The sequence below is a fragment of the Trachemys scripta genome, chromosome 15 (assembly GCF_013100865.1).
Source record: "Trachemys scripta elegans isolate TJP31775 chromosome 15, CAS_Tse_1.0, whole genome shotgun sequence".
Lineage (NCBI taxonomy): Eukaryota > Metazoa > Chordata > Testudines > Emydidae > Trachemys > Trachemys scripta.
In genome coordinates, this window is record NC_048312.1 from 15,428,171 (window position 1) to 15,454,509 (window position 26,339).

The 26,339-nt window shown below is 41.9% G+C and overlaps 1 protein-coding gene across 16 annotated transcripts in view; it reads left to right on the plus strand.

Moving 5' to 3' along the window:
- Positions 1–26,339, plus strand: part of FBRSL1 (fibrosin like 1) — a 720,596-nt gene that overhangs the window by 627,716 nt on the left and 66,541 nt on the right. For all 16 annotated transcript variants that reach the window (XM_034791650.1, XM_034791643.1, XM_034791653.1 and 13 more), the window contains one exon: positions 24,208–24,253. In XM_034791650.1, coding sequence (XP_034647541.1) covers positions 24,208–24,253 — 46 coding nt within the window. The remainder of the gene's footprint in view (positions 1–24,207; positions 24,254–26,339) is intronic.

The window sequence follows — 26,339 nt, forward strand, 5'->3', positions numbered from 1 at the left end:
GAGGCCAAAATATCCATCTAAAGACCTTTCAAGAAAAAAATATCTGTAGCAAGATGTCACTGTGACAAAATGTGAAAACCAAAATATCCATAATGGGATGGACCAGTCCACAATTGGCACTGGTATGATGCGGCCTAGCACCCCTGAAAGGATGTGATGCCATATATCATGTCATTAATTCCCTCCTGGACTGCTTCTGGTCACTGCAAATTGATTTAATACATCAGAATGGCTCTAGCAGATTTACGTTATGAGGTGTTTTTGGCAATGATCCTCATCCATTTCAGTTCAGGGCCTGGTGCTTCAAAAGAATTCTGAAGTGCTCTGAAACAGCATGGTGTACAGAGCTGATGGTATTGGACAGTAAAGGAAAAGGGCAGGAAAGAGACAATTGTACACATTAACTCATCTGAATTTCAATCCAGGCTACTACTCCCTGTTGTGTTGTGAATTTCCCCATTTTGTGGGTTTAAGGCAAACCGTAACCTTTATTTTAATGTTGAGGTAGATCTCTGCATTTTGAATGCCGTTTTCTCATTCATATTTAAAAAAGGAGAGCCAGGGGTGGAAGACTGTGACTCTTCTTTCCTTCATTCTCTCTCTTTGCTTTATAAAATGATCATTGTTGAGGTAAACGGTATTGCTAACCCCAACCATTCAAAAATTAGGAGCCTGGCCCCAAAAATCTGAGATTGTAAAATATAATACATTTGGGGTTCTTTTTATTTGCCGTCTGGCTTTTGAGTCTTTAGGTTTATGTTTTCCGACTTTCCCCTGCAACCCTGAGGGCTAGAACCTTTCTGAAAGATAAGCTGAAATTCTCACAGAAGCACAGAAATCCAGGAGGTGGGGCTTTAAAAAAAAAAAAATACCACTTACCTCAAAAGTGGATGAAGCACATGTTTTTTTAATAAATAAATTAGTCCTTACCTGTGTTGCTAATAACATTTTAGCTTCTTTAGACTTGAAGCATTTTATGAATCTAATTTACTTTTCCACCATTTGTGCTGTTTATTTCCTGTTTGCACTTCACTCAGCTTGATGATCTGGGTTTCATTGTCTGGTTCTCATGAACTAGTGCGGGGTTGCCTAATCCACAAAGGTCACAGATAAAATCAAACCGTGTTGTAGGAGATTGCACAAAAAAGTTCCCTGGTAATTGTGTGACCCCTTAAAGCCACCGTATTGTTGTAACCTGAGAACCCCAACTAGTCCCACTCTCCCTAGATTTCTCTTCTGACATTTCACACCATTGCTTCAGCCCCACCAGTATTAATGGTGATTGCCAAGCTGCTGGTGGCCAAGTACGTTTTAATCACTGTGATGTTTGCAGCTGCTTTGAGCCTCGTCTTCACCCGCAGGCCTGCCACTTTCTGCTCCTGGGGGAACTCAATCAGTGCAAAGCTACTGTGGACACAACCCTAGTGGTCCACATAGAGTAGTGCAAGATGTTACTGTGTGCAGCATGCTGCTAGAGCCCCTGCTAATAGAACAGTATTAAATCTGTATCTTGCAAAGATGCCTAAAAACTCAGCATGGTGGATCGCTGGAAGATTAAGAGCTCCTTGAATAGCAGAGAGCCATACTAGCAGCTGCTAGGCCACGCCCTCCTAGCTACCAATACAAAGAGCATGCTGGAATTGCCTTTTGACCGAGTGATGATCCCCAGCTGTCCCAGCGTACTCAATGAAGCCCTCAGGCTGCTCTGTTTTACACAGGGAAACACCCAAGCCCCTGGATGGCCCCGTACAGTGCAAAGAGAGTATTTCCTCTCTTATCCCCATTTGCACCAAGCCATTCTCAGCTGGAGTCAAGGATTGGTCCCATTACCTGCTCTGGTTGATTTGTGATTACCTTGGGTATTGAGTAGACAAGATGTCAGTTTCCCAGTCTCCGGGGGCAACGCTCTCCTGTGTCCCCAAAGCCTCCAGTATTGATGGATATGACAAGATAGATTTTTTTTTTTCTTTTTTACACAAAGGGGAAACTTAATTGGGCTAATTATCTGGTTTAATTGCCTGCTTGGTTCTATGGAGCTGTGTAAGCTGATAGTACAGACCAACAGTGCTTTTAAATCTTAACCCCTTTTCTTTCTCTTAAAAGTTAATGTTGATGTTAATTTACATTCACTAATAATGTAGCTGATCATAGAGAATTATTACAAATTTCAAATCTGGTTGGTGCTGCCAGATTCAGTGCATATTTTATCTTGTTTTTCTCTGGCCATCAGATCATCTTGCTGAAATGTGACTGACGCCTGAGGTGGAGCCTTCCTGTCTTTTATATTTTTAGAAAGGAGGGTGAGGAGGAGGACTTACAAAAACAGATTTTTCATGCCTTCCTCTCTGCTTTCTTTATGTGCATATGTAAATGTATGTAAATATATCCAAGGGATGTGGCTCTAACCCCCCCCACACACACGTATAATGTATGTGTTAAACACACAATCATTAATCAACTTTGTGGGAAGTGAAGACAAGAAGGGCTCTTTGATGATAGATGTATACAAGTGATTATGCTTGTATTTGTATTTATTAGCTAGCACTGTGCTATCAAAAAAATAAATAAATAAAATAAAACCACCCCCCAGGTCAGTGAGGATAAGAATCACTGTAGGGAATAAATGAAAAAAAATCCCACCTCGCTTATATCAAATTCCACTATCTTCTACCACCTGTCTTATTTTTTGTACTGAAAATGAAAAATATGTCCAAATGAGATATTTGTTACATAGAGAAAAATATATAGAAATAATACAATTTATGGTAGAGCGGTAGTGAAAGTTGTAGTTAACGTTGTATTTGTTATAAACGGAGCTGGTAACACCACATATTTTTAGGGTTGCCAAATGCTTTCCATTATAAGACCTATTTTCAGTTGCTTTGCCAAACCTTACCTGTTTGGGTTGAAACTTTGCATACCGGATCTCTTCCTCAGGCTGAATATTTTTGTAGTAAAGTTTCAACCAAAACTGTTCAGCTTTTTCCGAGAACGAGGCTAGGGGAAAATGTTGTTTCGCAAGGTAAAGAACATTGGTGGACTGTTCTTTGAGAAGCCTTAGTGTCTTATAGAATAGAACAGAATAGCAGTGTTATTCTTTGGTGTGTGTGCTTGTTATCAACAATTTAAACCATAATTGATTTATAAAGTTACTTAAAAAGAAAAATCTTAAAGACACAAGCAAAGGTGTCACTATTATTTGTTAAGCCTCGATGTGCTTTTCTTGTTCAAGACACAAATTAAAGGCAATCCCTGCCCTGAAGAGTTTACAGTCAAGTGGGAAAAAAAGTTAAAGATAACAAGAAGAATGTTCATTGCATGTATCTATTCAGAGGCAGCCTTAATATGTGCCCAGAGCTGCTGAGCAGTGAATTGCCTTGCTGTCTGGTCCCATTGATGGAAGGGTATTCTAGATCGAGAGAGACCTCTTTTTTCCATTTCTGCTCCAGACAACAAGAGCAGGATGCACTGAATCCCATAAAACATGAAGCCCCAAACAGTTGCTTTATTGTACTGAAGGCCAGTCCAGCTTGTCTTGTATAGTTGTATATGATCTTTTACAAAACCATATTTTCCAAAAGAGCCAGACTGCAAAATTGGATTATGAATGTGTTTAAAGAAACAAACAAACCTAACACCACCACCAGTGGGTTTCCTCTACAGAGTTCTAGTGCTTTGTAGGGATAATCAGCAGAAATCAGGTTCACTCCATCAGTTTGGTCTGAAACCAACCAAATAAAGGCTTAGATTGTTTTCCCTTCTTCCTCCCCTTTGCTCGTGCATGTGTCTATATTGTGAAATATCCAATAAAAATATATTTTAAATGAGTTAAAAAAGTGGCTTTTGCTCATTAGATACAAAATTGCTGTACCTTCTACTTAGCGTTCTTGCTAAGCTAGTCAGGAGATGCAGGGGTATGACTGAAACCATTGGAGTGCACAAGGAATAGCAGTCCTGATTCCATCTTCCATTTGCTCTAAGACCAACAATCAGTCACCAGCCAGGGAAGAAGGGGGGAAGGAATCAGAAAGCATGTGAGTGGGGAGCAGGAATAGGAAGGGGAGGCAAATGGGAAAAGAAGAATCCTATTTTCTGCACTCTGTCCAACACTGAGAAACAGGTGGGTTTGCTGCACTGCGCCAACTTTGTCAAGGTGTGTCTGGCATTATTTTAGGAAAGCAGAAATAGGTTTTGATTTTTACTTGACGCTATCTAGAATTCCAGAGGGAACACTGAGTTTATGGAGGTCATTAGTTTGGAAGCAAGCCTGACTTTGTATTACAGTAGTTAGTAGTAGTTTGTGTTTGTGATCCTTGAGTCTGCCAAGCTACTGTGCTGGGTCTCCTGTCCTGTGTTTCTTTGGGTCCAATGTAAGTTCCAAAACCCCTACAAATGGGTTCCCTCCCTATTACTGGAGGTAGCTACAACTTTATACAAATTATTTTAAAATGTGTAGTATAATGATTTTTTCCTCCCCCTCACCAGAAAAATACAAAAAACTGCAATGTAATGAGCAAGACATTTGATTTAATATAACAGTCATGATTACCAACATCAGGAATGCACACATGTCTACTGCTTTATGCTTTTAATTTCCTCCTCCTCCTAGGATTACATCTTTAACACAGCAAAAGCCCAGCGTAGAATCATGACTTCCATGTATATAGGTAGAATCCTTTGAATGGTATCCTTGTCTTTAATGGTTTCGTGGCCAACTATGAAATTATTTTGTTTTAAAATGTAAAGCGTACACATTTGTGTTGGATAAATTTGGACTAGGATTTTGATAAAACATAGATTAGTCCATTGTGGTTCTCCAGATTTCTTTCCTCCTCCCTTCTGTTGCCAAAGTCAACACTTCTAGTTTATATTACAGTTGAGCTGAAACCACAGAAATTCAAACCCAGATCAGAATTTTCCTAAACTTTGTACTGTTCAGATCTGGGGTTTTAGTTTGGAGACTTCTCCTCCTTAATTTTATTTTTAATAGAAGTAGAAAACAAGAACCAATTCTGGAAAACACTTAAGCATCTTGGGCTTCAGTATGATTTAATCACGTTTAAAGCTAAGCATCGGCTTAAGTTCTTTCCTGAATGGGGGTGCTCTCTGAAAGTCTGCTGTGCATTTTAAAATGTCGGTGGAGATTCATTACCCAAATCCCTCTGCGTCCCGTACATGGATATCATTTTTGGGAAGGTGTTAGTTGGTGTGTTTTAACGTGAAGGATTGTTAAGCCCTTTAGTTTCATTACATCCTTTTCATCTCTTTACTGAGCAGATAGGGAGGGTCACGTCTGTGCTGAGGTCTCAAAGCCTAACCACATGCACTTGCACCTTCTTCAGCTCAGGAACCTGCAGCTAAATGTGGCTTTAGGTATTGTCCAGCTTCTGTAGATACATATGGAAAAGGGCATAAACTTCAGCCCTTTACCATTAACAGAGGCCACAAGAAAATCAACTGGGATAAAACAGTCAGAGCTGAGCAGCTTTCACACTTCCCAGGGACTATCCAACTTCTGAAGATGTTATTGTTTAAATAGAAGTTAACCCCTTAATTGCTTGTCAACATTATTGATATGTCAGCAAACGAGTGCATCCAGTCTGCTAAACGGAGACCATGTACATCTTGCTGTTCTGTCCCTTAGCGTGGGCATCACCTGTGCAAAACTGCAGGCTGGACATGTGCACCAAGCATGCTGATGCTGCTGGGTCAGGTTTCTTCTGCTCCACAGCTGACTCGGCGCTTTGGAAAGCCACGCCTGTGAGTACTCTGGACATTTTCCAAGAGGTGGCTGAGCCTGGAAAGCATTAGCTGCTGACTCATATGAGCCTGTCTGCCTCTGACATCAGCACAAAGGGAGAAGAGCAAAGCCAGGTCACTGACACTATTAACAGGCCAAGTGCAAACATTGCAGAGCATTTTAGAATATGTGGTATATTTACTTTTAAAGACAACAAACTGATGGGCAGGCACCCTGCATTTTTCAAGCTGTGTCGGAAGTACATGGAGTTAGAAACGCTCCTGGAAATTGAGCTTTATCATAAGTTTACAAGGTGTGTTTGGCTCAGCCAGGTAAAGCTGTGTGAAGAGCAAAATGCTTTACACAGAAATAAGAGCCTGTGCCCTGTCATGGCAGTTGTCCTTAGGTGGGGATTCCCTTGTCTTGAAATCGTGGGAGTGGCAGCAGTGGAGGACCCCCTCTCTAGAATTCACTCTCTGGAGGCTCACCAGACCCAAAGGTGGCAGGCTTTAGAACACAGTATGAGGTGCATCTGTTTAAACTGGTTGGTTAGGGATTTGGGTTGATGGCTAGCGGAGTTGCTTATGGCCACTGCATGGAGGAATAGTCTTTTTTTGTGGCTGGTGCGTGGCATTGGAAATATAGACTGTTTTTGGTTTTGTTTTTTAATTTTTGTATCCACACCCAGACAATCACGGTGGGTGTGGTACAAAGGAAATAAATCACTATGTTTGGGAAGAGCAGTCTGGGTGTAATTGGTCAAATATCCACCCCATAAACCTTGCTTTGTCTACTATAATTCCTATATCCAGAACATCCATCTCACACAGCTTTTTAAAGCATAGCGTGATATTCTCCATATCATGTCTGCGTGCAAGAATATAGAAGGCTTTCCCACTTGAACTTGCCGGTAACATAATTCTTAAAGGTTTAGGGCCTTCTTTCTTTGGTCAGTTTTCTTTTGAGTTGGATTGACACAGGAAATGCAGCAGGCATCACAGGTAAAGGAAGTGTTTATTACAGAGATGAGTAGCCTATTGGAAGCAAAAGACCATTCAACCTATGGACAGTTTTCTAAAGTCAGGAGTCTGGGGAGTGGATACTACCAGCAAAGAGACTAGAAGAAAGGAGGGTCGTAGAGTCTTTTCCCTCTAGAGTAAGTGGGCCATGGAAATTAAACTGTCCTCTCAGATTAGAGGAGTTCCCTCCTGCACTGGATTGTGGGGTGTTGGGGAATTGACGGTTATTGTGAAGAAACTTGGTTTTCCACCGCCTGTGTTGTTCCTGTTCTGTAGATTAAAAAGATAACTTCACTTTCCAGTTTAGTCAATCTGGAGTATTCATGGGCACTACAATGTTCTTGAAGACAGTGATAAGGGGGAGGGGACAGCCTGTAATGTGAGGCAAGCTGAGAAGATTCAATGATAGACATCAAAAAACTAAAAGAGATGCGTAGAGTGGTATTTCAATCTATTACGGATGGAAAAGAGACCAAGCTCCAGAGTGTTACACTTGCATACACCCATTCAGGAGGCTGTATCAATCAGCTCCCCCCATCTGTGTGGCAGTCTGGGGGCAGATTAGGATATGGTCAGCTTCGTCTACTTTAACTCCCGGAGGGAAGGCAGCATTTGATTTCCCAGGAAGATTAATGAGATGCTTCAGAGCCTCCAAATCTGGCTACTTCCAAATGAAGGCATTTGTCCTTATGTCTGTTCTATAGACATGAGCAGCACGACATTTGGAGAGAATTAAGTGGCTATCCCTCCCTTGATTCCCTTTGGGCCAGGGGTTCTGAAGTGCTCTATGTCAGAAGTTCTCTCTTACTCCCCACCCTTGGTGTCCCAGTTCCTAGTTGTGTATTCTCCTCCCTCAACTCTTGGTGGGAAGAAGCAGTGGTGGCGACAGCAATGTATCTGCCAAAGAGAGATGAGTAGCCTATTGGAAGCAAAAGACCTTTTTTTTTTATACCCCATTGCTGAAAAAAGGCGCAAAGGAGCAGATGTAAAACCACAAGTGGTATTTAAAATATACACCATGTTTAAAAATAAATCAGTGGTTCTTGAAGAAGGAGACAAGGCCATGCCAGGCTGTCACATGTTAAACAGTGGCAGTGGAAGGTGCAGCTGATATTTTCAGGTGAGCAAACCCCTTAGAAGCTGGAATTATGCTTCGTTCAGCATCATGACAAAGGAGGAATTGTCATTGGTGTCATGTGATGCGTAATATAGCAGAGGAGAGAGCTCAAATGAAGGAAAGGTCTGAGAGGGCTTCTTGCCTCCCCCATCTCCACCCTCCCCCGAAAAATAGGCACCAAATAAATCTTTGTGTCCATCTCCTTGGAAATGTATTAGAAGTAAAATTGGCAGGAACATATTGCCTCCCCAGCTACCACTTGCAGTATAACACCAATATGCAATGTGTTAATTTCTAATCTCTCTCACTTTTACTCTTCTGTAGTATCTCTCATCTTTGTATCTTCAAACACTAAATCATTTGACCCTCACAACACCCTGTGAAGCAGGTATTATTTTTATCCATTTTACAGATGGATAAACTGGGGCATGGGGAAGTGAGGGACTAGGGTTTTCAAAGGAGTTGAAAAGACTCCTTTAAAGGAAATTTAGTGGGATTTGAGCACCTAACTCCCTTTAGGCTCCTTTGAAAATCCCAGTTGTTGTGATTTGACACAGTAAGTCAACTGCAAAGTCAGAAAGAGTATTAATTCTTTTGCACTTTGTGTGTATATAGCTTTACAGAGAGAGAACACATGACCCCTGCAATAAAGATTTTGCAAGCAGGTTAAAACAATATGCATGAGGGATGTAAACAAACACCGGAGGTGGAGTGCTGGTAGGATGACAAGATAGTTGTGAAGGACATCAATGCAGGCACTATAAGGCGTCATCTGATTTTTCTTCACTTTCCTTCTGCCTTTCTTTGTGTAGTCTGGCATATGCACATACAGACACTTTCAGCTGCTAAGAGGAGGGTTAGATTGTTTAGGCCTCATGAAAGAAGTTTGATTTAAGGAGACACTTGAAGGAAGAGAGGATGAAGGCCTGGTGGGTAGAGGCCAGTAAGGGGTTTCATGCTTTGGATGCTGTGCAGGAGGAGGCCAAGCTAATTTATCTACCTAGAGTTTTATGCCTCAGTTCATTACCATGGCAACTGAGCACATGGAGATGAGAAGGCAATAAAAGGGATTGGTTGTTAGACTTGCTGGATGCGTGTGTGTGTGGGGGGGAGAAGAGGTGAGAATAGGGGATGTGGAGAGTGAAAGCGGGGAGGGGACTAAGTATAGTTTAGGTCAGGGGCTTTTAAAATTCACTGCACCGCAACCCCCTTCTGACAACAAAAATTACTACATGACCCCAGAAGGGGGGACCGAAGCCTGAGCCTGCCTGAGCCCCCCACCCCGGGCTGGGGGGCCAAAGCCTTAGCCCTACCACCCCGGGCAGAGAGGCCAAGCCCAAGGGCTTCATCCCTGGGCAGGGGGCCTATAACCTGAGCCCTACCGCCTGGCAGTGGAGCTTAGGCTTGGGCCTCAGGTGGGGTTCGGGCTTTGGCTTTGGCCCTGGGCCCCAGCCAGTCTAACGCCAGCCCTGGAGACCCCTTTAAAACAGGGTTGCAACCCTCAGTTTGAGAACTGCTGGTTTAGGTCCTTGAAGGCAAGGATGAGGCGCTTAAATTTGATGAGGAAGGAATTGGAAGGGGGCAAGAATAAAATACAGGAGGCTTGCTTCCGCCACTGGGAGAAAATCCCTCCCACATCTGGTTTGGAAATAAGCCACCAATGTAGCAGTAACAGTAGCTTCCAGACCTGTGCGTCCGCTCCTTTGGCTGGTTCTCACCAGAAACTGTCAAATGGAGCAAAATGGAGCTGTCTGGTTTGGAACCATCTTAGCTAGAGTCAGCTCCCTGAAGACAGTTAATAACTCACCTCACACCAACCCTCCTCTTTCTCCCTCCGCGCCCCAAGAACTGGGCATCAAGGCTGTACAAGAATTTGGGGCCCTCTAGGATAAGCCAGTAGCCATGGAACTGGCCTGTACCATGTGGTGGCTGAAGTGATCTGCTAAAGCTATTGCCATTTTGCAAGGCATCCGCAGTTCAAAGCACAATCATGTTTGGACACTGGGTTGACTTTCCCTTTTTTAATGCTTTAAACAGGGTTATGTGTTTAGCAGTTATTTATTTAAGCATTCTCCATGGTATTTGAAAAGCCTTTCTAAAGAGAACTCCTGGTGTTAGGTTTTTTTTGTTTGTTTGTTTTTAAAGAAAGAGGAGAGAAAGTGATGCACATTCCATCTGAGCTGGCATGCAGATAAGCGTGGGTATCATTTAAGAGACACTGCGCTATACACAGACCTGCCAGGGCTCCCTCACACCTGGTATTAAATCAGCAAAAAGCCTTCCACCTTCTGTTGCTGGGAGTTATGCTCTTTAGAGCTGAGTTCGACAGTTGTTATTGCAATTTTGTGGTGCTCTTTTGATTTACAGCTGTTTTTACGACCGTTGAGACAGCCACAAATCGAGGAAATCTCATAAAACAGAGAGTAAACGTCTCCTTCACAGCCCAGGCAGAGTTTTGGCATCCGTGCTTATTCCATAGAGCAGGATGTGTAAACAATATTGTGTCCCTTGAGTGGCTGATATCAGTACAGTTAAGTGGTAACAGCTTGAAAAATGCATTTCTCGTATATTAGCGGTAAAACTCAAAATGGGCCCCCAGGCTAAAGTAAATTGGTGACATTTTGCAGCAGAAGGGGAAAAAAAAATAAGGGCAGGAATTGGAAATGCGGAGCCCCAGCTTTGAAAGCAATGGGATTGGAGCCAAAGTTGGATTTATCTGCATTATTACAGTACAAAAATAAATGGATCCACCACACTTGTTGCAAAGCATGCCTAATTGGAGAAGACAGATTATATATGTCTGCTTTAAAGAGAAGGAGAAAAAGTCATCTCCCCTCCCCTCAATCCTCCATCCTATCCAAAAGATGAAGTCAGGAAATTCCATATTTAATCGAATTGTCATGGGCAGTACCTTCCCAGTTCCTGTTATTTAGCACATTGAGAAGTGCACGGTGCCTGTGTCCTCCTCCTTGTACTCCTACACACATTGTACTTCACTCAGTTGTGCTTTGCAACCGTAACTCCAAAGAGACAGCCTTCCAAACTGCTATTCTCTGAATCCCAGTATGACACTGATAACACACTTCCAATTATAAAAATGTTTACCACTGATGCAGGGCTTTTTGTCTCCAGAAAGGCTCACAGACAGTAATGAATCCTCCTGACGTTCCAGAGAAGTAGCTAAATATTTAATCCAAATTCCAGATAGAAAGACTGAGGTAGAGATCTTTCAGGCCTTGGCCAAGGAGTAGTCAAAGTCAAAGCCTGAACTAGGACTCAGGAGTTCGGGACTCCCTGTCTATTCAGATCACTGTATCATGTCTCTGCCCTGACCTTCTTGAGGAGGGTGATTTCTCTTATCCAGGCACATAGTCTGTGCACCTTCCCGTTTGCCTACACAGTTTTGATATGGAGGGAGCTACTGTATATTTTCTGGCCTTTGCTCTTTTTCCAGGAGTTTCTAATCTTTTCGGTCTTTTCTAGTAGGTTTCTAATCCCAGTCCTGTCCCTGTTATATCCAAGTGCCTCTAGTGGCCAGGATATTTGTGTGTTTGAACTGTAGTGTTGTAGCTGTGTTGGTCCTGGGATATTAACGAGGCAAGGTGGGTAAGGTAATATCTTTTATTGGACCAACTTCTGTTGGTGAAAGAGACTGCAGCATTTAGAACAAAGGCTTTAGAGACTGAGTAACATACCAGGAAGTGAAATGTCTGTTGCTTATTGACCTGCATGGTAGATGATAAAATTATATAGGTATCTCATAAAATAACTGAGAGAGAGACTGGTTGTGCTGTTTCACCATGTTTCAAGATTAAAACATACATATTGTTTACATATTGAATAGTTTCTGCTGTATTCACGTGTAGAGCCAATGTTATCTGATTGGTGTGACGGGAGGTAGCAGTGGTTTTGTGGCTTATTAGTTTAATTACCCAAGGGTCTGCTGAATACCAAGCATGGTGGTCCAGCGTCGCCGAAATCCATTTTCTTTTCAGTTTGTGGAGCAGAACTGTTAGAGATCTTTACACACCTGGCTTCTCCTTATGGCAGAGAGAGAGAGAGCTCTAGAGCAGAGACGCTGTCTTCTTTTTCCTGTGCTGCTAATCACAACCGGCTCTCCCCTTCCCACTCCCAGTTAGCTTAGTTCATTACATATAAATCTTGATTCCTACAGTAATCAGTAGCAACGTAAGCAGGCTGGTTCTGCATATGGGTTAAAGAGGATGAGAAGATAGCTGCTCATGCTCTTTATTTTGTTCTATATATTTCACTGCAATATACAGTCCTCGTTTCCTTTTTGTTTTGCTTCATCCTGTATTGTTTGGAAATACCTAGCCTTGAGGTTCAAAATGGCCCAGGGACTTAATGCATGCTGACCTTACAGATCCTCAGAACAAGATGAAGGGGGTTGCTCATCAAAATTATCCCATTGGTGTTAAATCTGCAGGAGTCTGCTGTGCTGAAAGAAATTTCTCATCCAGAAATTATTTGGGTTTTGGTTTTTGTTGGTTTGTTTGTTTAATAAAAAGGACCCAGGAAAATCAGCGTTGCCACATCTCACGATTTTATCATGACTTATGATATTATTTTTTGTTTTTCTTAAAGTCACAACTCCTGGAGTCATGTTATTGCATGAGAATCTCAACTCACTTTTTTTTTTTTAAATACAAGTTCCTAGCCCTCATGGTTATGGAGAAAAGCTTGAAAATATATTCCCTAAAGGCTCAAAACTCTGAGGAAAATAAAGGGAGATTGAATCCAACATTTTATTTTTAAAATCTCATGGTTTTTGAACCAATCTCATTGATTTGTGGGAGCCTAACTGGTGATTTTAGAGTGTTGGTATTGTTCTAGGACAGGGATGGAGATGGGGGCTACTGAACGCGCTACCAGTAACTTTGATGTAAAGAAAGAAAAGCCATGTAGTCACTGGCCACTTAGAATAATCAGATCTGCCACTGTTCCAGCCCTCTGCCAGGACACAATAGATGAAATGCTCAGAATGGGTAGGGCCAGCACTACTCTAGTATGATTTATGGTGTCATAGTATGCCAATTGTAATAAGAATCTCTTCTACACGCTCTGTTGGTGGGATTGGGAACTTCCCAATAAACCTCTTAACTAGGAATGTTTAGAAGTTGCTGAAATGAAAAGAAGGAAAAATTACATATGCAACAAAAGCTACCTGAGTGGCTCTCTCACTGCAGTTCATGGTTGCAGCTGCTGCCAGCAACTCCAAGAGCGAGAAAGGAACATGGTGAGCGTTCATCCCAGCACTCTGGTCACACCTTTATAAAGATGTACCCTTTGTGCTTGGCAAGGGGGCTTAGCGTATGTCCAGAACATAGCTTCCAGCATGGTTCCAAGAATGCATTGTGTATATGTTAAGCACTGATGAAGCACGTATTCTCTTTGCCCTGAATGAAATGTACAGATATGGAAATGGGCAAACCCCAAGGGGAAAGGAGTTTTGTCTCTTAAGCCACGAACCTTGCAGCGTGGGATTTCAGCATCCTGTTGGGTCATCCGTGTTTGAAAATTGGGCCACTGTATTTTAATTATAGGGATGGGTCTGAATGTTGTCACTGGGCTTTTATGTCTAGAGTGGGCCAAACCAAAAACTGAATCTGAACACCACAAATTTGAGGGAAAGTTCAGCTATGGGCCTGAGCTTGGCAACTCAGGATCTCTGCTCAGTCTGAAAAACCTCCTGTATCAAAGGCAAAATGCAATGTCAGATCACCCTCTTAAGGGTTAGCGTTCTTCATCCCTGGAGGATTGTCTGGGACATGTTCACTGTTGTCTAGAAACCCACCCAACCTGCCTCAACATTGGACAAACTTTTTGTGACCAAACTGAATTATTTTCTATACACAAGTGGCGCCTCCCCCACCCCCCTTTTAAATGCCCCTTTCTTTGGTTTGAACAGCTGTGAAAGGAGTGGACCCCAGAAAGAACGGTGCTTTTGTGCAGCACAGTTATGTGTTTAACATAATAAATGTTTATTGTCCTCTGGAGCAAAGGAGCAATAGGCTAAATTATAGCCTGGAGAGGGAAAGCTAGAATCATGAGGTATAGGCTGTTAATTATCTTTTTTTAGCTGTCATAATGTACTGGTGTTCCCCTCCAGCCCACCCCCTCCCCCTAATCCATTGCCTCCGCCATCACTATCTCTAAAATATCTGCTTCCCTTACTATTGCATCTTCCTTCTCTTCCTCCCCCTGCTCTTTCATTTGTAAGGCATCTCTGGCCTCCAGAGAGATTTGTGACTTCTCTCCCAGCAGCCGCTTAACGTGATAAAGGCCCTCAGACTGCCTCTCTCTGATTAATCAGCCCTTGTGCAGCCTCGATAGGGTGTTAATTTGTAAACTCGGTGGACAGGCAGCCGTGATAAGCCTCAACAGCTGCTGTACGTCTGCCATGGGGGATGGGCAGATAAGGCTACAGCCCTGGGATAGAGCCAAGAAATATTTTGGAGCAGTGAATTAGAAACAACAACAAGAGCCTTCTGCAAAGAAGCTCCTTTTGGGATGGTGCAGATAATATAGCAGATTTCAAATAACCTTTCCCCTTATAAACTCCATGACCTTCTAACCCAGAATAAGCCAGATAACAATCAGATCTCACAAATGTAAAAGACAATGGAGCTTCTGCCAGAAGTATGTGTGTCTAAGGTATGAACATTTCATACACCATGATAATGGCTAGTAGAACTACACAAATCCTTTCATGCCTCACACAAATTCCACTAACCAATTTTTACTGCAGTTAGCCTGATTCTTTAGACGTGGATTTGGCGTTTACTCAGTATGAGACTGTTTAGCAGGAAGTGTAACTTGCACAAAGTGGCTGGATGCAAAGGGAATGCAAAATATCTCAGGGGGTACCAATAAGTAAGGTTGTGTGTTCCTAAAATATAGATCATGTATGTGTGAGTGCACGTATATAAAATGCCAGACTATATGTGCGTATGTGTCCAGCCTCTACACAAACCATGTAACGATAACTTTTCCTCTAACTTCAAAAGCCAGAAAATTCAGAACCATGAAGTATTGCCGCGATCTCTGAAGGAGCTAGGCATGATCTTCCATTCCACGTAAGATAACTAGGCAAGTTGGAGTGAGTCAAGGACAAAATGAGAAGCATTTACTTTGCTTATGAGGCGAGGGTGATTACAGTCAAACAGTCCCATTGATTTAACATATATTAATTATATTTTTTATGTAATCAAGGATATATTCCTAAAAATTGAGGGGAGGAATATTTTATTGAATTTGTATCAGCTCTTTAGTTCAGCTAAATCCCAATAACTCTTCCATTGTAGACCTCATTGATAATACTCCTGTTATCTGAGGACAGATGACAACATGTGACAGATCACAGAAGCTGTTCCTTCCTTGCCTGCCAATGCAGATTGTTACTTGGAGCCTTTTTGAATTGCAGCCGTTCTCAGACCGTAACCTTTCTATGAAATCAGATGTCTTGCAAAATCCTCTTGGCCTCCGGAATGTGATTTGCAGCAGTTTGTGTTGCTGAAGGTTCCAGGCGGGATTTGGGTGACCCATAATTGGTTAAAAGAGGAAAATAAAATTAAAGTTGCCCTTACAATGATGGCATGAGGTACAGAAATGAATTGCTTGGCAGTGTAGATCTGGCCCTTCCTCTTCTTCCCCCTCCCACCCGTTTTTTCCCTTGGTTGCCAAGTCCTGTCTGGCAGGCCATTACAATGATAAATGCAGGTAGCTGGCAAGGACCACAGTTAGGAGTTTATTCTAGTGTGCCAAGCCTTGCTTGGCATTCCCCATCGGTGCCAGCATTTGCATTCTTACTCAGTTTGTTGGAAACCAGGACATGAGGTGTGAATTTATGTCTGCATCCTTCCAGAAGAGCTGGGATAATGAAATGCCAACTCAGCCCTGGGAGCAGCAGAGTAATTTGGTGGGTATCTAACAACAGTCTGCCACCTGTCATTTGCAAGACATTTCCTGCCCTCCCCCCATTGCTCCTCTCCGTGATGCAGCCTTTGAATTATAAGAAGTTTTAGGTAATTCTACAGAGAGAACTTTCCATTCCTTTGATTTAACGCAAATAAAATCTGTGTCCCGACCAAATGATAGCCTGGCTGGATAGTTGCAAGCTGTAATGACAATAATACAAACTAGTGTAGTGGTGTGTTATTACAATGTTCCCAACCGTTCCTAGTTATAGACAAGTTTCCTCCTACATTTTGTAATGAAAGCTGAAACAGTAGCCAACTCTATGGCTATATATCAGCATCATGGGGGTCATGCAATAAAATTTTGACTGCAAATACAGGCTGAATATCAGAAAAACCTTCCTGACAGTGAGCTCTTGTCATGGAGTACAGTAGCCTTTCGGGAGAAGGTTTGAAAGCGCTATAATTTGAGATGTTTCAAAGTAGGCTGGGCAGAACACTGGAAAAATGCACCAGAAAGAATATTTCTGCACTGGCTGTGGGGCGGATTAGCTGACCGTAACATAGTGAGTCTTTCCCATCACTAATCTACAGGGAGAGGACACAACCTGGTCAAATGAGATGTCCAGAAAACTCTCCCCTTATTGTCAAGTATCAGAGGGGTAGCCGTGTTAGTCTGAATCTGTAAAAAGCAACAGAGGGTCCTGTGGCACCTTTAAGACTAACAGAAGTATTGGGAACACAAGCTTTCGTGGGTAAGAACCTCACTTCTTACCCACAAAAGCTTATGTTCCCAATACTTCTGTTAGTCTTAAAGGTGCCACAGGACCCTCTGTTGCTCTCCCCTTATTATAATTCATAGACAAATATTGTCCAGAGACAAAGCGGGTGCTCTTAGCCACTGGGAAGGAATTAAGAAGAGAGCCTAAAGAAGAGCCAAGTGTAATCTTGCCATTTATCACAATTTAAAATAATTTCCTACTAGAAAGAGTTGGAGGAGAAAAGAAAGCAATTTCTGTATCACCTCCGGAACTATTGGCTTTTCTGCTGATTATCTGGCATGTCTTTGGTGTGGAAGATCTGAAAGACACAGTGGATGGGCACGTGATAAAGAAAATACCCGTGCCAATTAGGAAAGGAAAAGAGGAGTGTAAAACTGTGATGAGCCCCAGCAGCACTTTTAGAGGTAGTCTCAGCGAGAAGAGTACTGAGATGAGAGAGACTATTACCCCATAGTGCAATTTCATTTAAAGTAACTAAGGACACGCAGGCTAAAAGGTAAAGTGAAGCTTCTGGGCTGTGTTTAACAAGGACAGCTGGAAATGCTTCTCTCTGCTCAGTGTCTCTGAGAACAGCTTAAGGGGCCTTCCACAGCTGCAGGACCAGTCTTGTCGAGGCCCCATGAACTTTCTGACCTTTTAAAAAAAATGCATTTATTTATTTACTTATATTGTCCAGAGACAAAGCTAGTGCTGTGGAGCGAGGCTGGGGAGGAGGAGGAGTTTGGCCTTTTCCTCCGGGAGGTAGCAATTGCTGAGAGGAAGCTGAATCACAAAGCATGGCTAATAGAGGGAATAGGAAAGGAAACAGTAGGCTGTAGATGCTCTCTAGGGGGTGGGTTTGTGAGGGAGACGACAGAAGGGAGCAGGGAGGGAAGAGGAGTTAGCAGGCCTCTGCCCTGAGGCTCTGATAACAGACATGCTTGTAGGTCAGGCATCCTGCTGCTTCCAGAGCATCATGTCAGCAAAGACTTCTCTTCCAGCGCGGAAAGGAGGGCATGTCTGTGCAACCGAGAGATCTGAGTGGCACGTGTTGTACAATTACAGTTACTGATTAATCCAAAATAATTTAACCTCCTTCAAAATGATTGTAAAGTGGTGGGGAAAGTGCTCTGGATTCAAAAATGTTGTTTTGTTTTTCTATACAACACACCATTCTGTTGCCAAGAGAGTAGGGTGAAAAAATAGCCATAAATATAGGACCTAAATTTGAAAATGATGGGCTTGATTCACCATAGTCCTGCAGCTTATGCACTCGTGTACGTAAGTGCAACCTGGGTGTAAAATGTTACCTTGCTATTCTGATCAGGTCCACTTCGCACTAGTATGGACATGGTATGTGGTATACACAGTGCAGTGCAGCAGTGAACTGCCCCATGTCCTGTGCTTTCAGGCTCCCCACAGCCTAGTGCAGCTGACTAGTCCCAGAACTGTGCCAACATTGAGGATGCTGGGCCAAGGACAAAGAAGGTAAACACAAGAAATCCATGCTCACTGAAGTTCTGGGGCTACTGAGAAATAAAAATGTTCAAGTGGAAAAGGGGCAGAGGTGATGCCTTTTTGAATAGAAAAAAGGTGTGCTGTGAAGTGCCCTTTTCCATGACAGCAATATTACGGAGTGCATACACTACTTATGTCAATTCACTTGACATTGGGGCTTTGCCTGACATTTGGCAGGAACAGAATATAGTCCAAGAAGCTTCCTGTTACTAGTGAAACCTCTGTTAAAGTGAACCTTCACCCCTAGTGCCCAACACCTATCAGTTGCTCATACAAAGGTCTTTAATGAAAGGTCAGAATTGTACTGGAAACCTTTAGGCTATTTTAAGGCGGTCACTTTATCAAGGAGTTGCCTGTTGAGTGTAGTTCATAGTGCAGATTTCACCACAATGTGTTATCAGATGACTGCAGCACAGCAAAAGTTTTTGTATTGTGTTTTAGATAGATCAGCACAATTCATTGTTTTGCCAGTATTGCCCAAATCTGGAGTTCTTTCTTACGTAGGGGTTATCATTTATTATTAGTGAGTTTGGCATTTAAATAGATCCAGCCTTTGGCTTGGAGGTGAGTGGCCAGATTTTCAAAAGTTCTCCTCCATTTCAGCAACTGGAGTTACACGTTCAAAAGAGCTTATTTCCCATTTAGACACCTAAAAAAGATTTTCAGAAGTGCCCCATGCCCAGTGGTTCCCATTATTTAGGTCCCCAAGTGGGAGCTGTTGGGTGCTGAGCCCTTTTGAAAATCTAGACCATAAATTCTATGTAAAGGTCACATGGGGACAGTGTCTTCACAGTCCAAGGATGATCAAAAAGCAAAAGATAGCTGGAGTGTGTGTAGTGTATCCTGTTTCTTCTTGCTTAATCCCTCAGCACAGCTGTCTAATATTCCCTGTTCGTCAGTTAATTAGCCCTGTCCCCATCAGCAATAATGCTTCCTAGCAGATTTCAAGAAAAGATCAGTCACATGCTTCGCACCTCAGATTGGTTTCTCTTGTGATGTTGTGCGAAATGATCAACTTGCAGTTCTCAACGTTTTTCTAGCTGACTTTATTGTTTGTTTTATTTGTTGTCTTAATGCATCAGAAGTTTCAGTCAGATGCTGCTGCTGTTTTTGAAAGATTCAAAGTTCTAACAGCTTCTTCAAATGTTACATGTCCCCTCAAAATATATGCAATGCTGTCCATAGATCATTACATTTCTTCTGTACCCTTTCCTGTGTTTGATGCTTCCTTGTTTACTGGGCGGTTTGGGGGAACCCCAGGCTACTTTTGCATCTTCCCATGTGTATCAATTTCCATTTACTTTAGAAAAACTGGTTAGTTGTCTGCTCCTAGCACTGAAGGAAGGAATTTGGTATAAAGCATGAAAAAGGGACTTCCAGAAACAACTTGCATTGAGCAAAAGCGTTAGCCACCCACATATGGTGAAATTCTCCACTGAACAAGCCACATAGCAGCCACAGCAGCTCAGAAAAGGTGGGTAAAATCAGAGGAAAGAGAGCAAGAGAAGGATGAAAAGCAATAAAAGACAGCCTAGTAATTGGTGAACCTCCAAAGCCTTGCAGGTCTGCTCTGGAGGCTTCTCGGAACATATCCATCCTTTTTAGTTTGGAAGCCTCCCAAGAAGAGGCCTTTTTTGTGAGATTTCTAGCACTCGTTGGTTTCAGCTGGGTGAGTATTGTTGTGAGAATAGCCTTTCTTGAGATTGGATTGTAACTGCAACAGAAGGTGTGCAGCCTTTCCAAAAATGAAAATTAAGCTACATTTTACAACCTTCTTTCTTCTCTCCCCCAAAGGGAAATGGGGCTGAGTGTGGGGCAAAGATTTGGTTCTTTACATATACAGAACCAGTCCACCTGGCCCTTGTCACCATACAGTTTTGCTGTTTGTGAACCCAAAAATTGGAGCTAGCTAGCAGAAAAGTGCCTTGTGGTCAGATGCTTGAAGCGGCAGGACTGGGGCTGTGTATAGCAGAGCTATGTTGTCTGATGAATCAATTCTGGATTGGGAAACTGGTGTTTTCTGCTCCAGGAAGATCTATGTGGCCTTTATTTTCAATGCCAAGCAATGATTGATTCCCTGTTAACAATTTTTTTTAGGCTGGGGTGAAAAATCAGTAACTACTGGGAGGCCTGAGATAGTTTTATTGTGCTATCTTTTGTGCGATGCTATTGTTCTTTGTTATATATAATCCTTAAATTATTAATCTGTAAAAGGGCTACACCTTTCAGATGTCCTATGTTAGCAGGAATCCGGATAAATGAGGCATGGATTTTATTATACCTCAGTATTTGTCTTTAGGGAGAAAGGCTGTGCTGCATCATTTGTGGTTTCCACCTTCCATTATTAAAGCAAAAACTGCCTTTGCTGGGGCTTCTGTTAGCAGGAGCTGAAAATGTGAGACACAATGTGTTCTGTTTGCTATTAGTTTGTGTGCACAAGGAGCAATACAATGAGGAAACAGTGCATGGGTTTTCTTTTTTTATTTCTGGGGGGTGGGGGAGGAAGAGTAGTTATATGTGTAGTAGTTTCAACACCATTTAAAGTTAAGCCACAGAGCTGGGTGGATGCTTTTCCTCTTTAGAACTGGGGAAGGTAGGACGTTGGAGGGGAAGAAGGAAATAAAATCAAAACAGCAGCGGTGAATTGGCAGTTGTCAGCAACCCTGATGAATAAGGCCCCTCTACCCCACCCCCACCCCAAAAAAGGCATGGTACAAATCTGCATGCTCCCTTAAAATGGAGGCTGGAAGGATCTTAAAAAGTTTTATGTGATTCAGCTGTGTGAACCACCTTGAAGACGCTTTACTATCCTGTGAAATTGTGTGTTTGCGCACGTGCATGCTTATTTTGGGGAAAGAAAGTCATGGAAAAAGTGTGCAACACATGAAAAATATAGAGCACTCTATCTCCTAGAGAAAGAGGTCTTACCAAAGCGACAGCTTTAATAAAACATATCTTCCTCTGGCTGTGCTGTATCCCGTGCAAATGAAAGAGAAGAGTAGTTAAGAGGAGGACAAGCACCAAATGCACAAGCAAGACTAAAAGTGTCTTCAGTCTGTAGGCTTCAGGCTGAGAATGTCTGCCTGCATCATCCAGTGATGAAAATAAAATCTGGTAAGGAGCAAAAGACTCCAGGGGTACACAAATCATTTTGCTCTGTAACCCTGTGACTGTCCTCCCCCCTTCCTAAGACTTTGCTTCAGGTGGGTAGGGAGAGGAAGAAAGGAAATCCCTTAGCTTCATGCTCCTAAACCAAACACTCGCACACATGAATTCCTGAATGGCTTGAGCCATCCATGTAAAGGGCTCTTAACTGGCTGAATTGCTCTCAGGGGAGGAATTCCGCTTTTTTTTTTTTTTTTTTTTAAATTCCTTCTGAAACATATGCAAATTAATTGCTTGAAACAGCAGAAAATGTGGGAGGGCAATTGCTTTAGCATATGCTTTGGTTTGCTAGATTTTTGCACTCATTAGTGGCTTGCTCAAATCCATAGGTTTTTTGTGTCCATTTTCTTTAAAGGGTGAGTAATGGAATTGAATGATGTATTCAAATTCTGTCTCATGTCTGCCTTCCCCAACTTCCTCACTGACTTTAGAGTAATACCTTGAATAAACTGTAGTGGAGGCGTTTCAGAAAAGGCCCTTAAGCCAGAAACAGTACTGATCTGGAGACAAAGCTCTCCATAAATTCATGCAAACTTAATGTAAACACTAGGTATGAAGGTTTATGTCTATAAACTGTGGCTGTGGTGCTGAAAACCCTGTTCTGTAAATGCTGACTCTTGAATGTTAAAGCTTGTTTTTCTGTGTCATTCTCCCTGTCTTAATCCACAGGTCTTATATTTGCTCTTTAACCCTGAAATTTCTTGCTTGTTTCTCTTAAATTCTGGCATCATTTTAAACTATATCGATGAGCTCTTTAGCTGATGATTTTCTGGCGACAGTGAGAGTCCGTATCATCGTTCTTTGCTAAATTCTGTGGAAAGGTGCCATCCTTATGGTTGGAGCAGGGACTTGAGCTTCAAGATTCCTGGCTCTGGTGCTGACTTGCTGCAAGTCAGTGGCTTCTTTTTGTCAGTTTCCCTATCTGTAAAGTGGGGTAATATTATTTACCCACCTCCAGGGATCATGATGTTGCCTAAAGTTTATGAAGCGCTTTGAGGCCAAATCATAGATGTATGTAAGTTGTTGATTTTAGGAGAAGTGACTGAGCTACAATATTCAGCCCAAATTTCAAACATCCTCGTGTGTAGATGCAGGGTTTTGATTCAGATGCATTCCTATTTTCTGTCTGGTGGTGGTGGATGTTGTTTGACAATATATGGAAGAAGGTCTTACTCATGGATAATAAATCCAGAGCTGGCTCTAAACTATTTTATACACTGCTGCCATTGCAGCATTACTGTGTAGCAGTAAATAACTAGCCAAAGTCAAGGAGTAAATTCTGCCCTCCGCTTCACCCATGCAGCAAAGGTGATACAAGTGTAATTCAAGGAAGAATTTGGTCCATCATCTTGGATCATTTTGATAGAAGGTATGCCGTGACCATACACACCAAGACTGAAGAGGCAGGCTCAAGTCAGAATTTCCTTGCTTATTTTGTGGGTTGATGTCTCAACTTCAGCATTATTTCATGTTGTCTTCCCTCTCTATTTTTTTATAGCATTCAATATGATCACTCCAGATTGTGACTTTGTGTTCCTTAGAAATAATAGTGGTAGAGATGACTCTTTCTTCTTTCTTATTACACCTCTACCCCGATATAACACGAATCCAGATATAGTGCTGTAAAGCAGCGCTCTAGGAGGTGGGGCTGTGCACTCCGGCGGATCAAAGCAAGTTCGATATAACGCAGTTTCACCTCTAACACAGTAAGATTTTTTGGCTCCCAAGGACAGCGTTATATCGGGGTAGAGTTGTATATCTGCTGCGGATCTTCCTGCATTTTTACTGTCTCTTTCTAAATCGCTGTCTAAAATAGCAGCGCAATACAAGTCATAGCACACTTATCATGCAAACCTCCCAGGGCACCTTAGAGTAAAATCAAAAAGAAAATCAACTTAGTTCAGCCCTGAGTTGAATTAATTATTTTTTAAAGCAGTGTTGGGGTTGGGTTTTTTTATATATTTATATATATTTAGCTTCTCCAGCTTTTTTCTCTCTGTATCACATTTTTATTCAGTTTGATGCAAACTTGGAGAAGATATTGATAATTATCACACTGAGATTAGTAACATGTTGATAATGCCCACCTGTCCAAAAATTAGCTTGTCATTCTCTATGGACCCTTTATTGACCAGATAATAATCAGCTAGTGATAAACGATAAATTTGCTTATGCTGAAGTAGACGTACTTTGATAGCTGGAAAAAAAGTCATCAAATTAGCTAATAAAAGCTTTATTTACCATGAAGGGTTTTTTAAATGTTTGTCATTATCATCCTGGTTGCAACACAGTGACCCCGATTATCATGAAGCTGTTTACAAGGTTTAGGTTAATTGGATTTCTTAACTACTTCCCAGAGCTGTGAGGAGCACAAGTACAGTATGATGAAGTTCAAATAGTATAACGCAGCCCCGTTTACGAAGCGACAGGCTTCCTATAGAAAGAAGTTGCTTTGTTTCATAACCAGCTCCGTGCATAGCAGCTGTGTCTGTGATTTGGTATGATATATGTAACACCTCTATTTGTGCAGATGAATATAGCTGTAGCTTGCACTGTCACTACACAACTACCATTTGTGTATTCAGTAAGAGAAGAGGTTTATTTTCAACAAGAGAGATTTTGAAATGTTGTTACTTCAGCTTGATAGCCAATTCATTTGTATTTTCATATGAAGAATCATGAATAAAATAGCTTGTGTGTTGTATGGGTGCCTGAATAAAAGAGACAGGAGGATGTACTTGAGTGAGACCAGGACAGTGCTTTTATGTGCTTTTCTTTCCTCTGCTCAAGACTCCTGCTTATTCTTAAATAGCACAACATTGCACCCTCCAGGTGCAGTGTGTAACTGCAGTTATGATGATTGATTCATTCTGTAAGGACTGTGTATTTTTGGTAGAGACTCCTATATTCTCTTTTAGAATCAGTAACCCTCTTTCTGTTTTGTTTTCAGGCTTCTTTAGGCTCCGAGAAGCTGTTTTCCCCTGCAGCAAATAAAGGTAGGTGCTTTGGAAAAACACTTTCCTTTTCTTATCTTACCGTTAGAACAAGAAACTCCTTCAGTGTATGAAACTACCAAAAACCTTGTGTGTGTAACAGGAATTGAATTTAACAGGAAGCCAGTGACTGCAATCTTGCCCCGTAGTGTTGTCAAAAAGAACAACCTCACATTGTCACAGGATTGCAATGGTTATGTTAATTTTCACAGCCACCTTGTATTAGGATGAGGCTGGGTTTTTTTCCCCTTCCAGATGGTAGATTTGTAGCAAATGTCTTAACGAGAGGGCTTGTTGATGAAGCAGGAATCAACTTCAACTATAGCAGAGCTGCCACAAGCAAATCTTCATTTTTTAAAAAAAACCTAAGGAATATTTGTGTATCTATATTATTCTCTCAAGGATTCAAATATCTTTTCACCCACCAGCGTACAGAACATTTATATCTATAGGTCTCAATCCTCCAAAGTGAAGTTTAAGGTGCTCAGTATATTGCAGGATTCTAACCCATAGCTCCCATTAGTATTAATGAGAGTTACCTGTGATCCACACTGGGTTTTGCTAAGAGACGTGGCCTGTTCAGATTTCCTTTGGGAATTGTAGTAATACATTTTTAAATATACCACGCCCTCCTTTTACTGTCTGTCGGTAATACAAAGCTACTCTGGCTTGTTGCTCAGCTTCCTTTGGATAATCTCACTCTTGGTTGAATGCTGTGGACAAAAAATATTTAAGGAACAGCCTTGTAGAGAAGAGTGTTGTGTACAATTGAAAGCATTATGCTATGAATGGCTCTGCTCTGTCGTGCAAGAAGGCTGACATTATGGCTTTGTATACACTGCCAGTAAGTAACGCTGTTCTGCAGTGTTCCTTGTATTGAACTACAGAATAAAAACCATTTCAGAGCAATAATGACTACTAGGGAGACACAAATGCCTTGTAGGGGGAAAATGAGGCTCATTAATAAGAAATTATAGCATGAAAAGGTTATTTCAAGAGGACCAAGAGGGGACTCGTTTACCTCACTACTGTATAGGAATAGGAGCTAGCCAAGGAAAGGCTTTTTGGTTATTACTTGTTGTGTGTGTTTCAGGCTGGTTCCAGGCACCACTGGGACGGCTTTTTTAGAGGCTGTAAGTGCTAGAAATTCTTTCCTTCCAAGTCCTGCAAACTTTAAATGGTAAATGTGAAAACTGATGGTGAGTGTGTGACATTAGTACGTTTGCAGATGTTTTCACAAAATTATGCAGTTTCATCAGAAAAAAATAGCAAAGGACTGCGGGGAAGGGGGACAGACACCATTTGTCATCTCTCCACCCTATTGTGTACCTTAGGTGCCAAACCTTGGTAAGCCCAAATCCCATAGAGTTCGCTCGCTCTCAAAAACAAAACAAAACTCCAGGAGCACGAGTGAAAATGTGGCCCAGTGATCTAGTTTAGAGGATTACATTCAAGTGTCAGCAGCTTTTTGGCTCCTGCAGTTAATTGAAGTCTGATGGTTTTTTTCACCTTGATATCTCAGAGCCACTCGGCAACATGAGTTTTCAGATTGCTCTCCATCATGTGCCGATGGCAGTGAACCTGACAGCTTGGAGTCATCTACTCACTGGTGTTTACATCACTGCAGCTGAAAATTATTACCGTTTATTTTGCCATGGATCCAGATATCACCAGGCTTTGGGAAAGTTTCAATCCAGATATGAATTTTGTGGCTCATCTTTAGCTTCTGCATAGATCTTGGAGTAGACACATGTCTACCATGCCGTTTGCCAAAGACTGAGACTGTGTGGGCAAACTCTGCTCAGGACTACCTTAGGATTGGCATGGCATAGCATAGCAGTTGTATTGCAAGGTCAGGCTGAGTAGCATTGGTAGATCTATATGGAGAAGCTTGAACGGCACTAAATTCTGACGCTGGTTAATTTTACAAGTCCTGCTATGTGATTATACCAGAGTTTTATCTCTCACATATGCAAATTAAGGGCACTGTTAAATGATGAAGCCTTTGTGATGCCATATGGGCAGAGAGAAGGTGACCTTCAAGGACTGACATTTCAAACTCCATTAATAAGATACCAAAATTGACTTA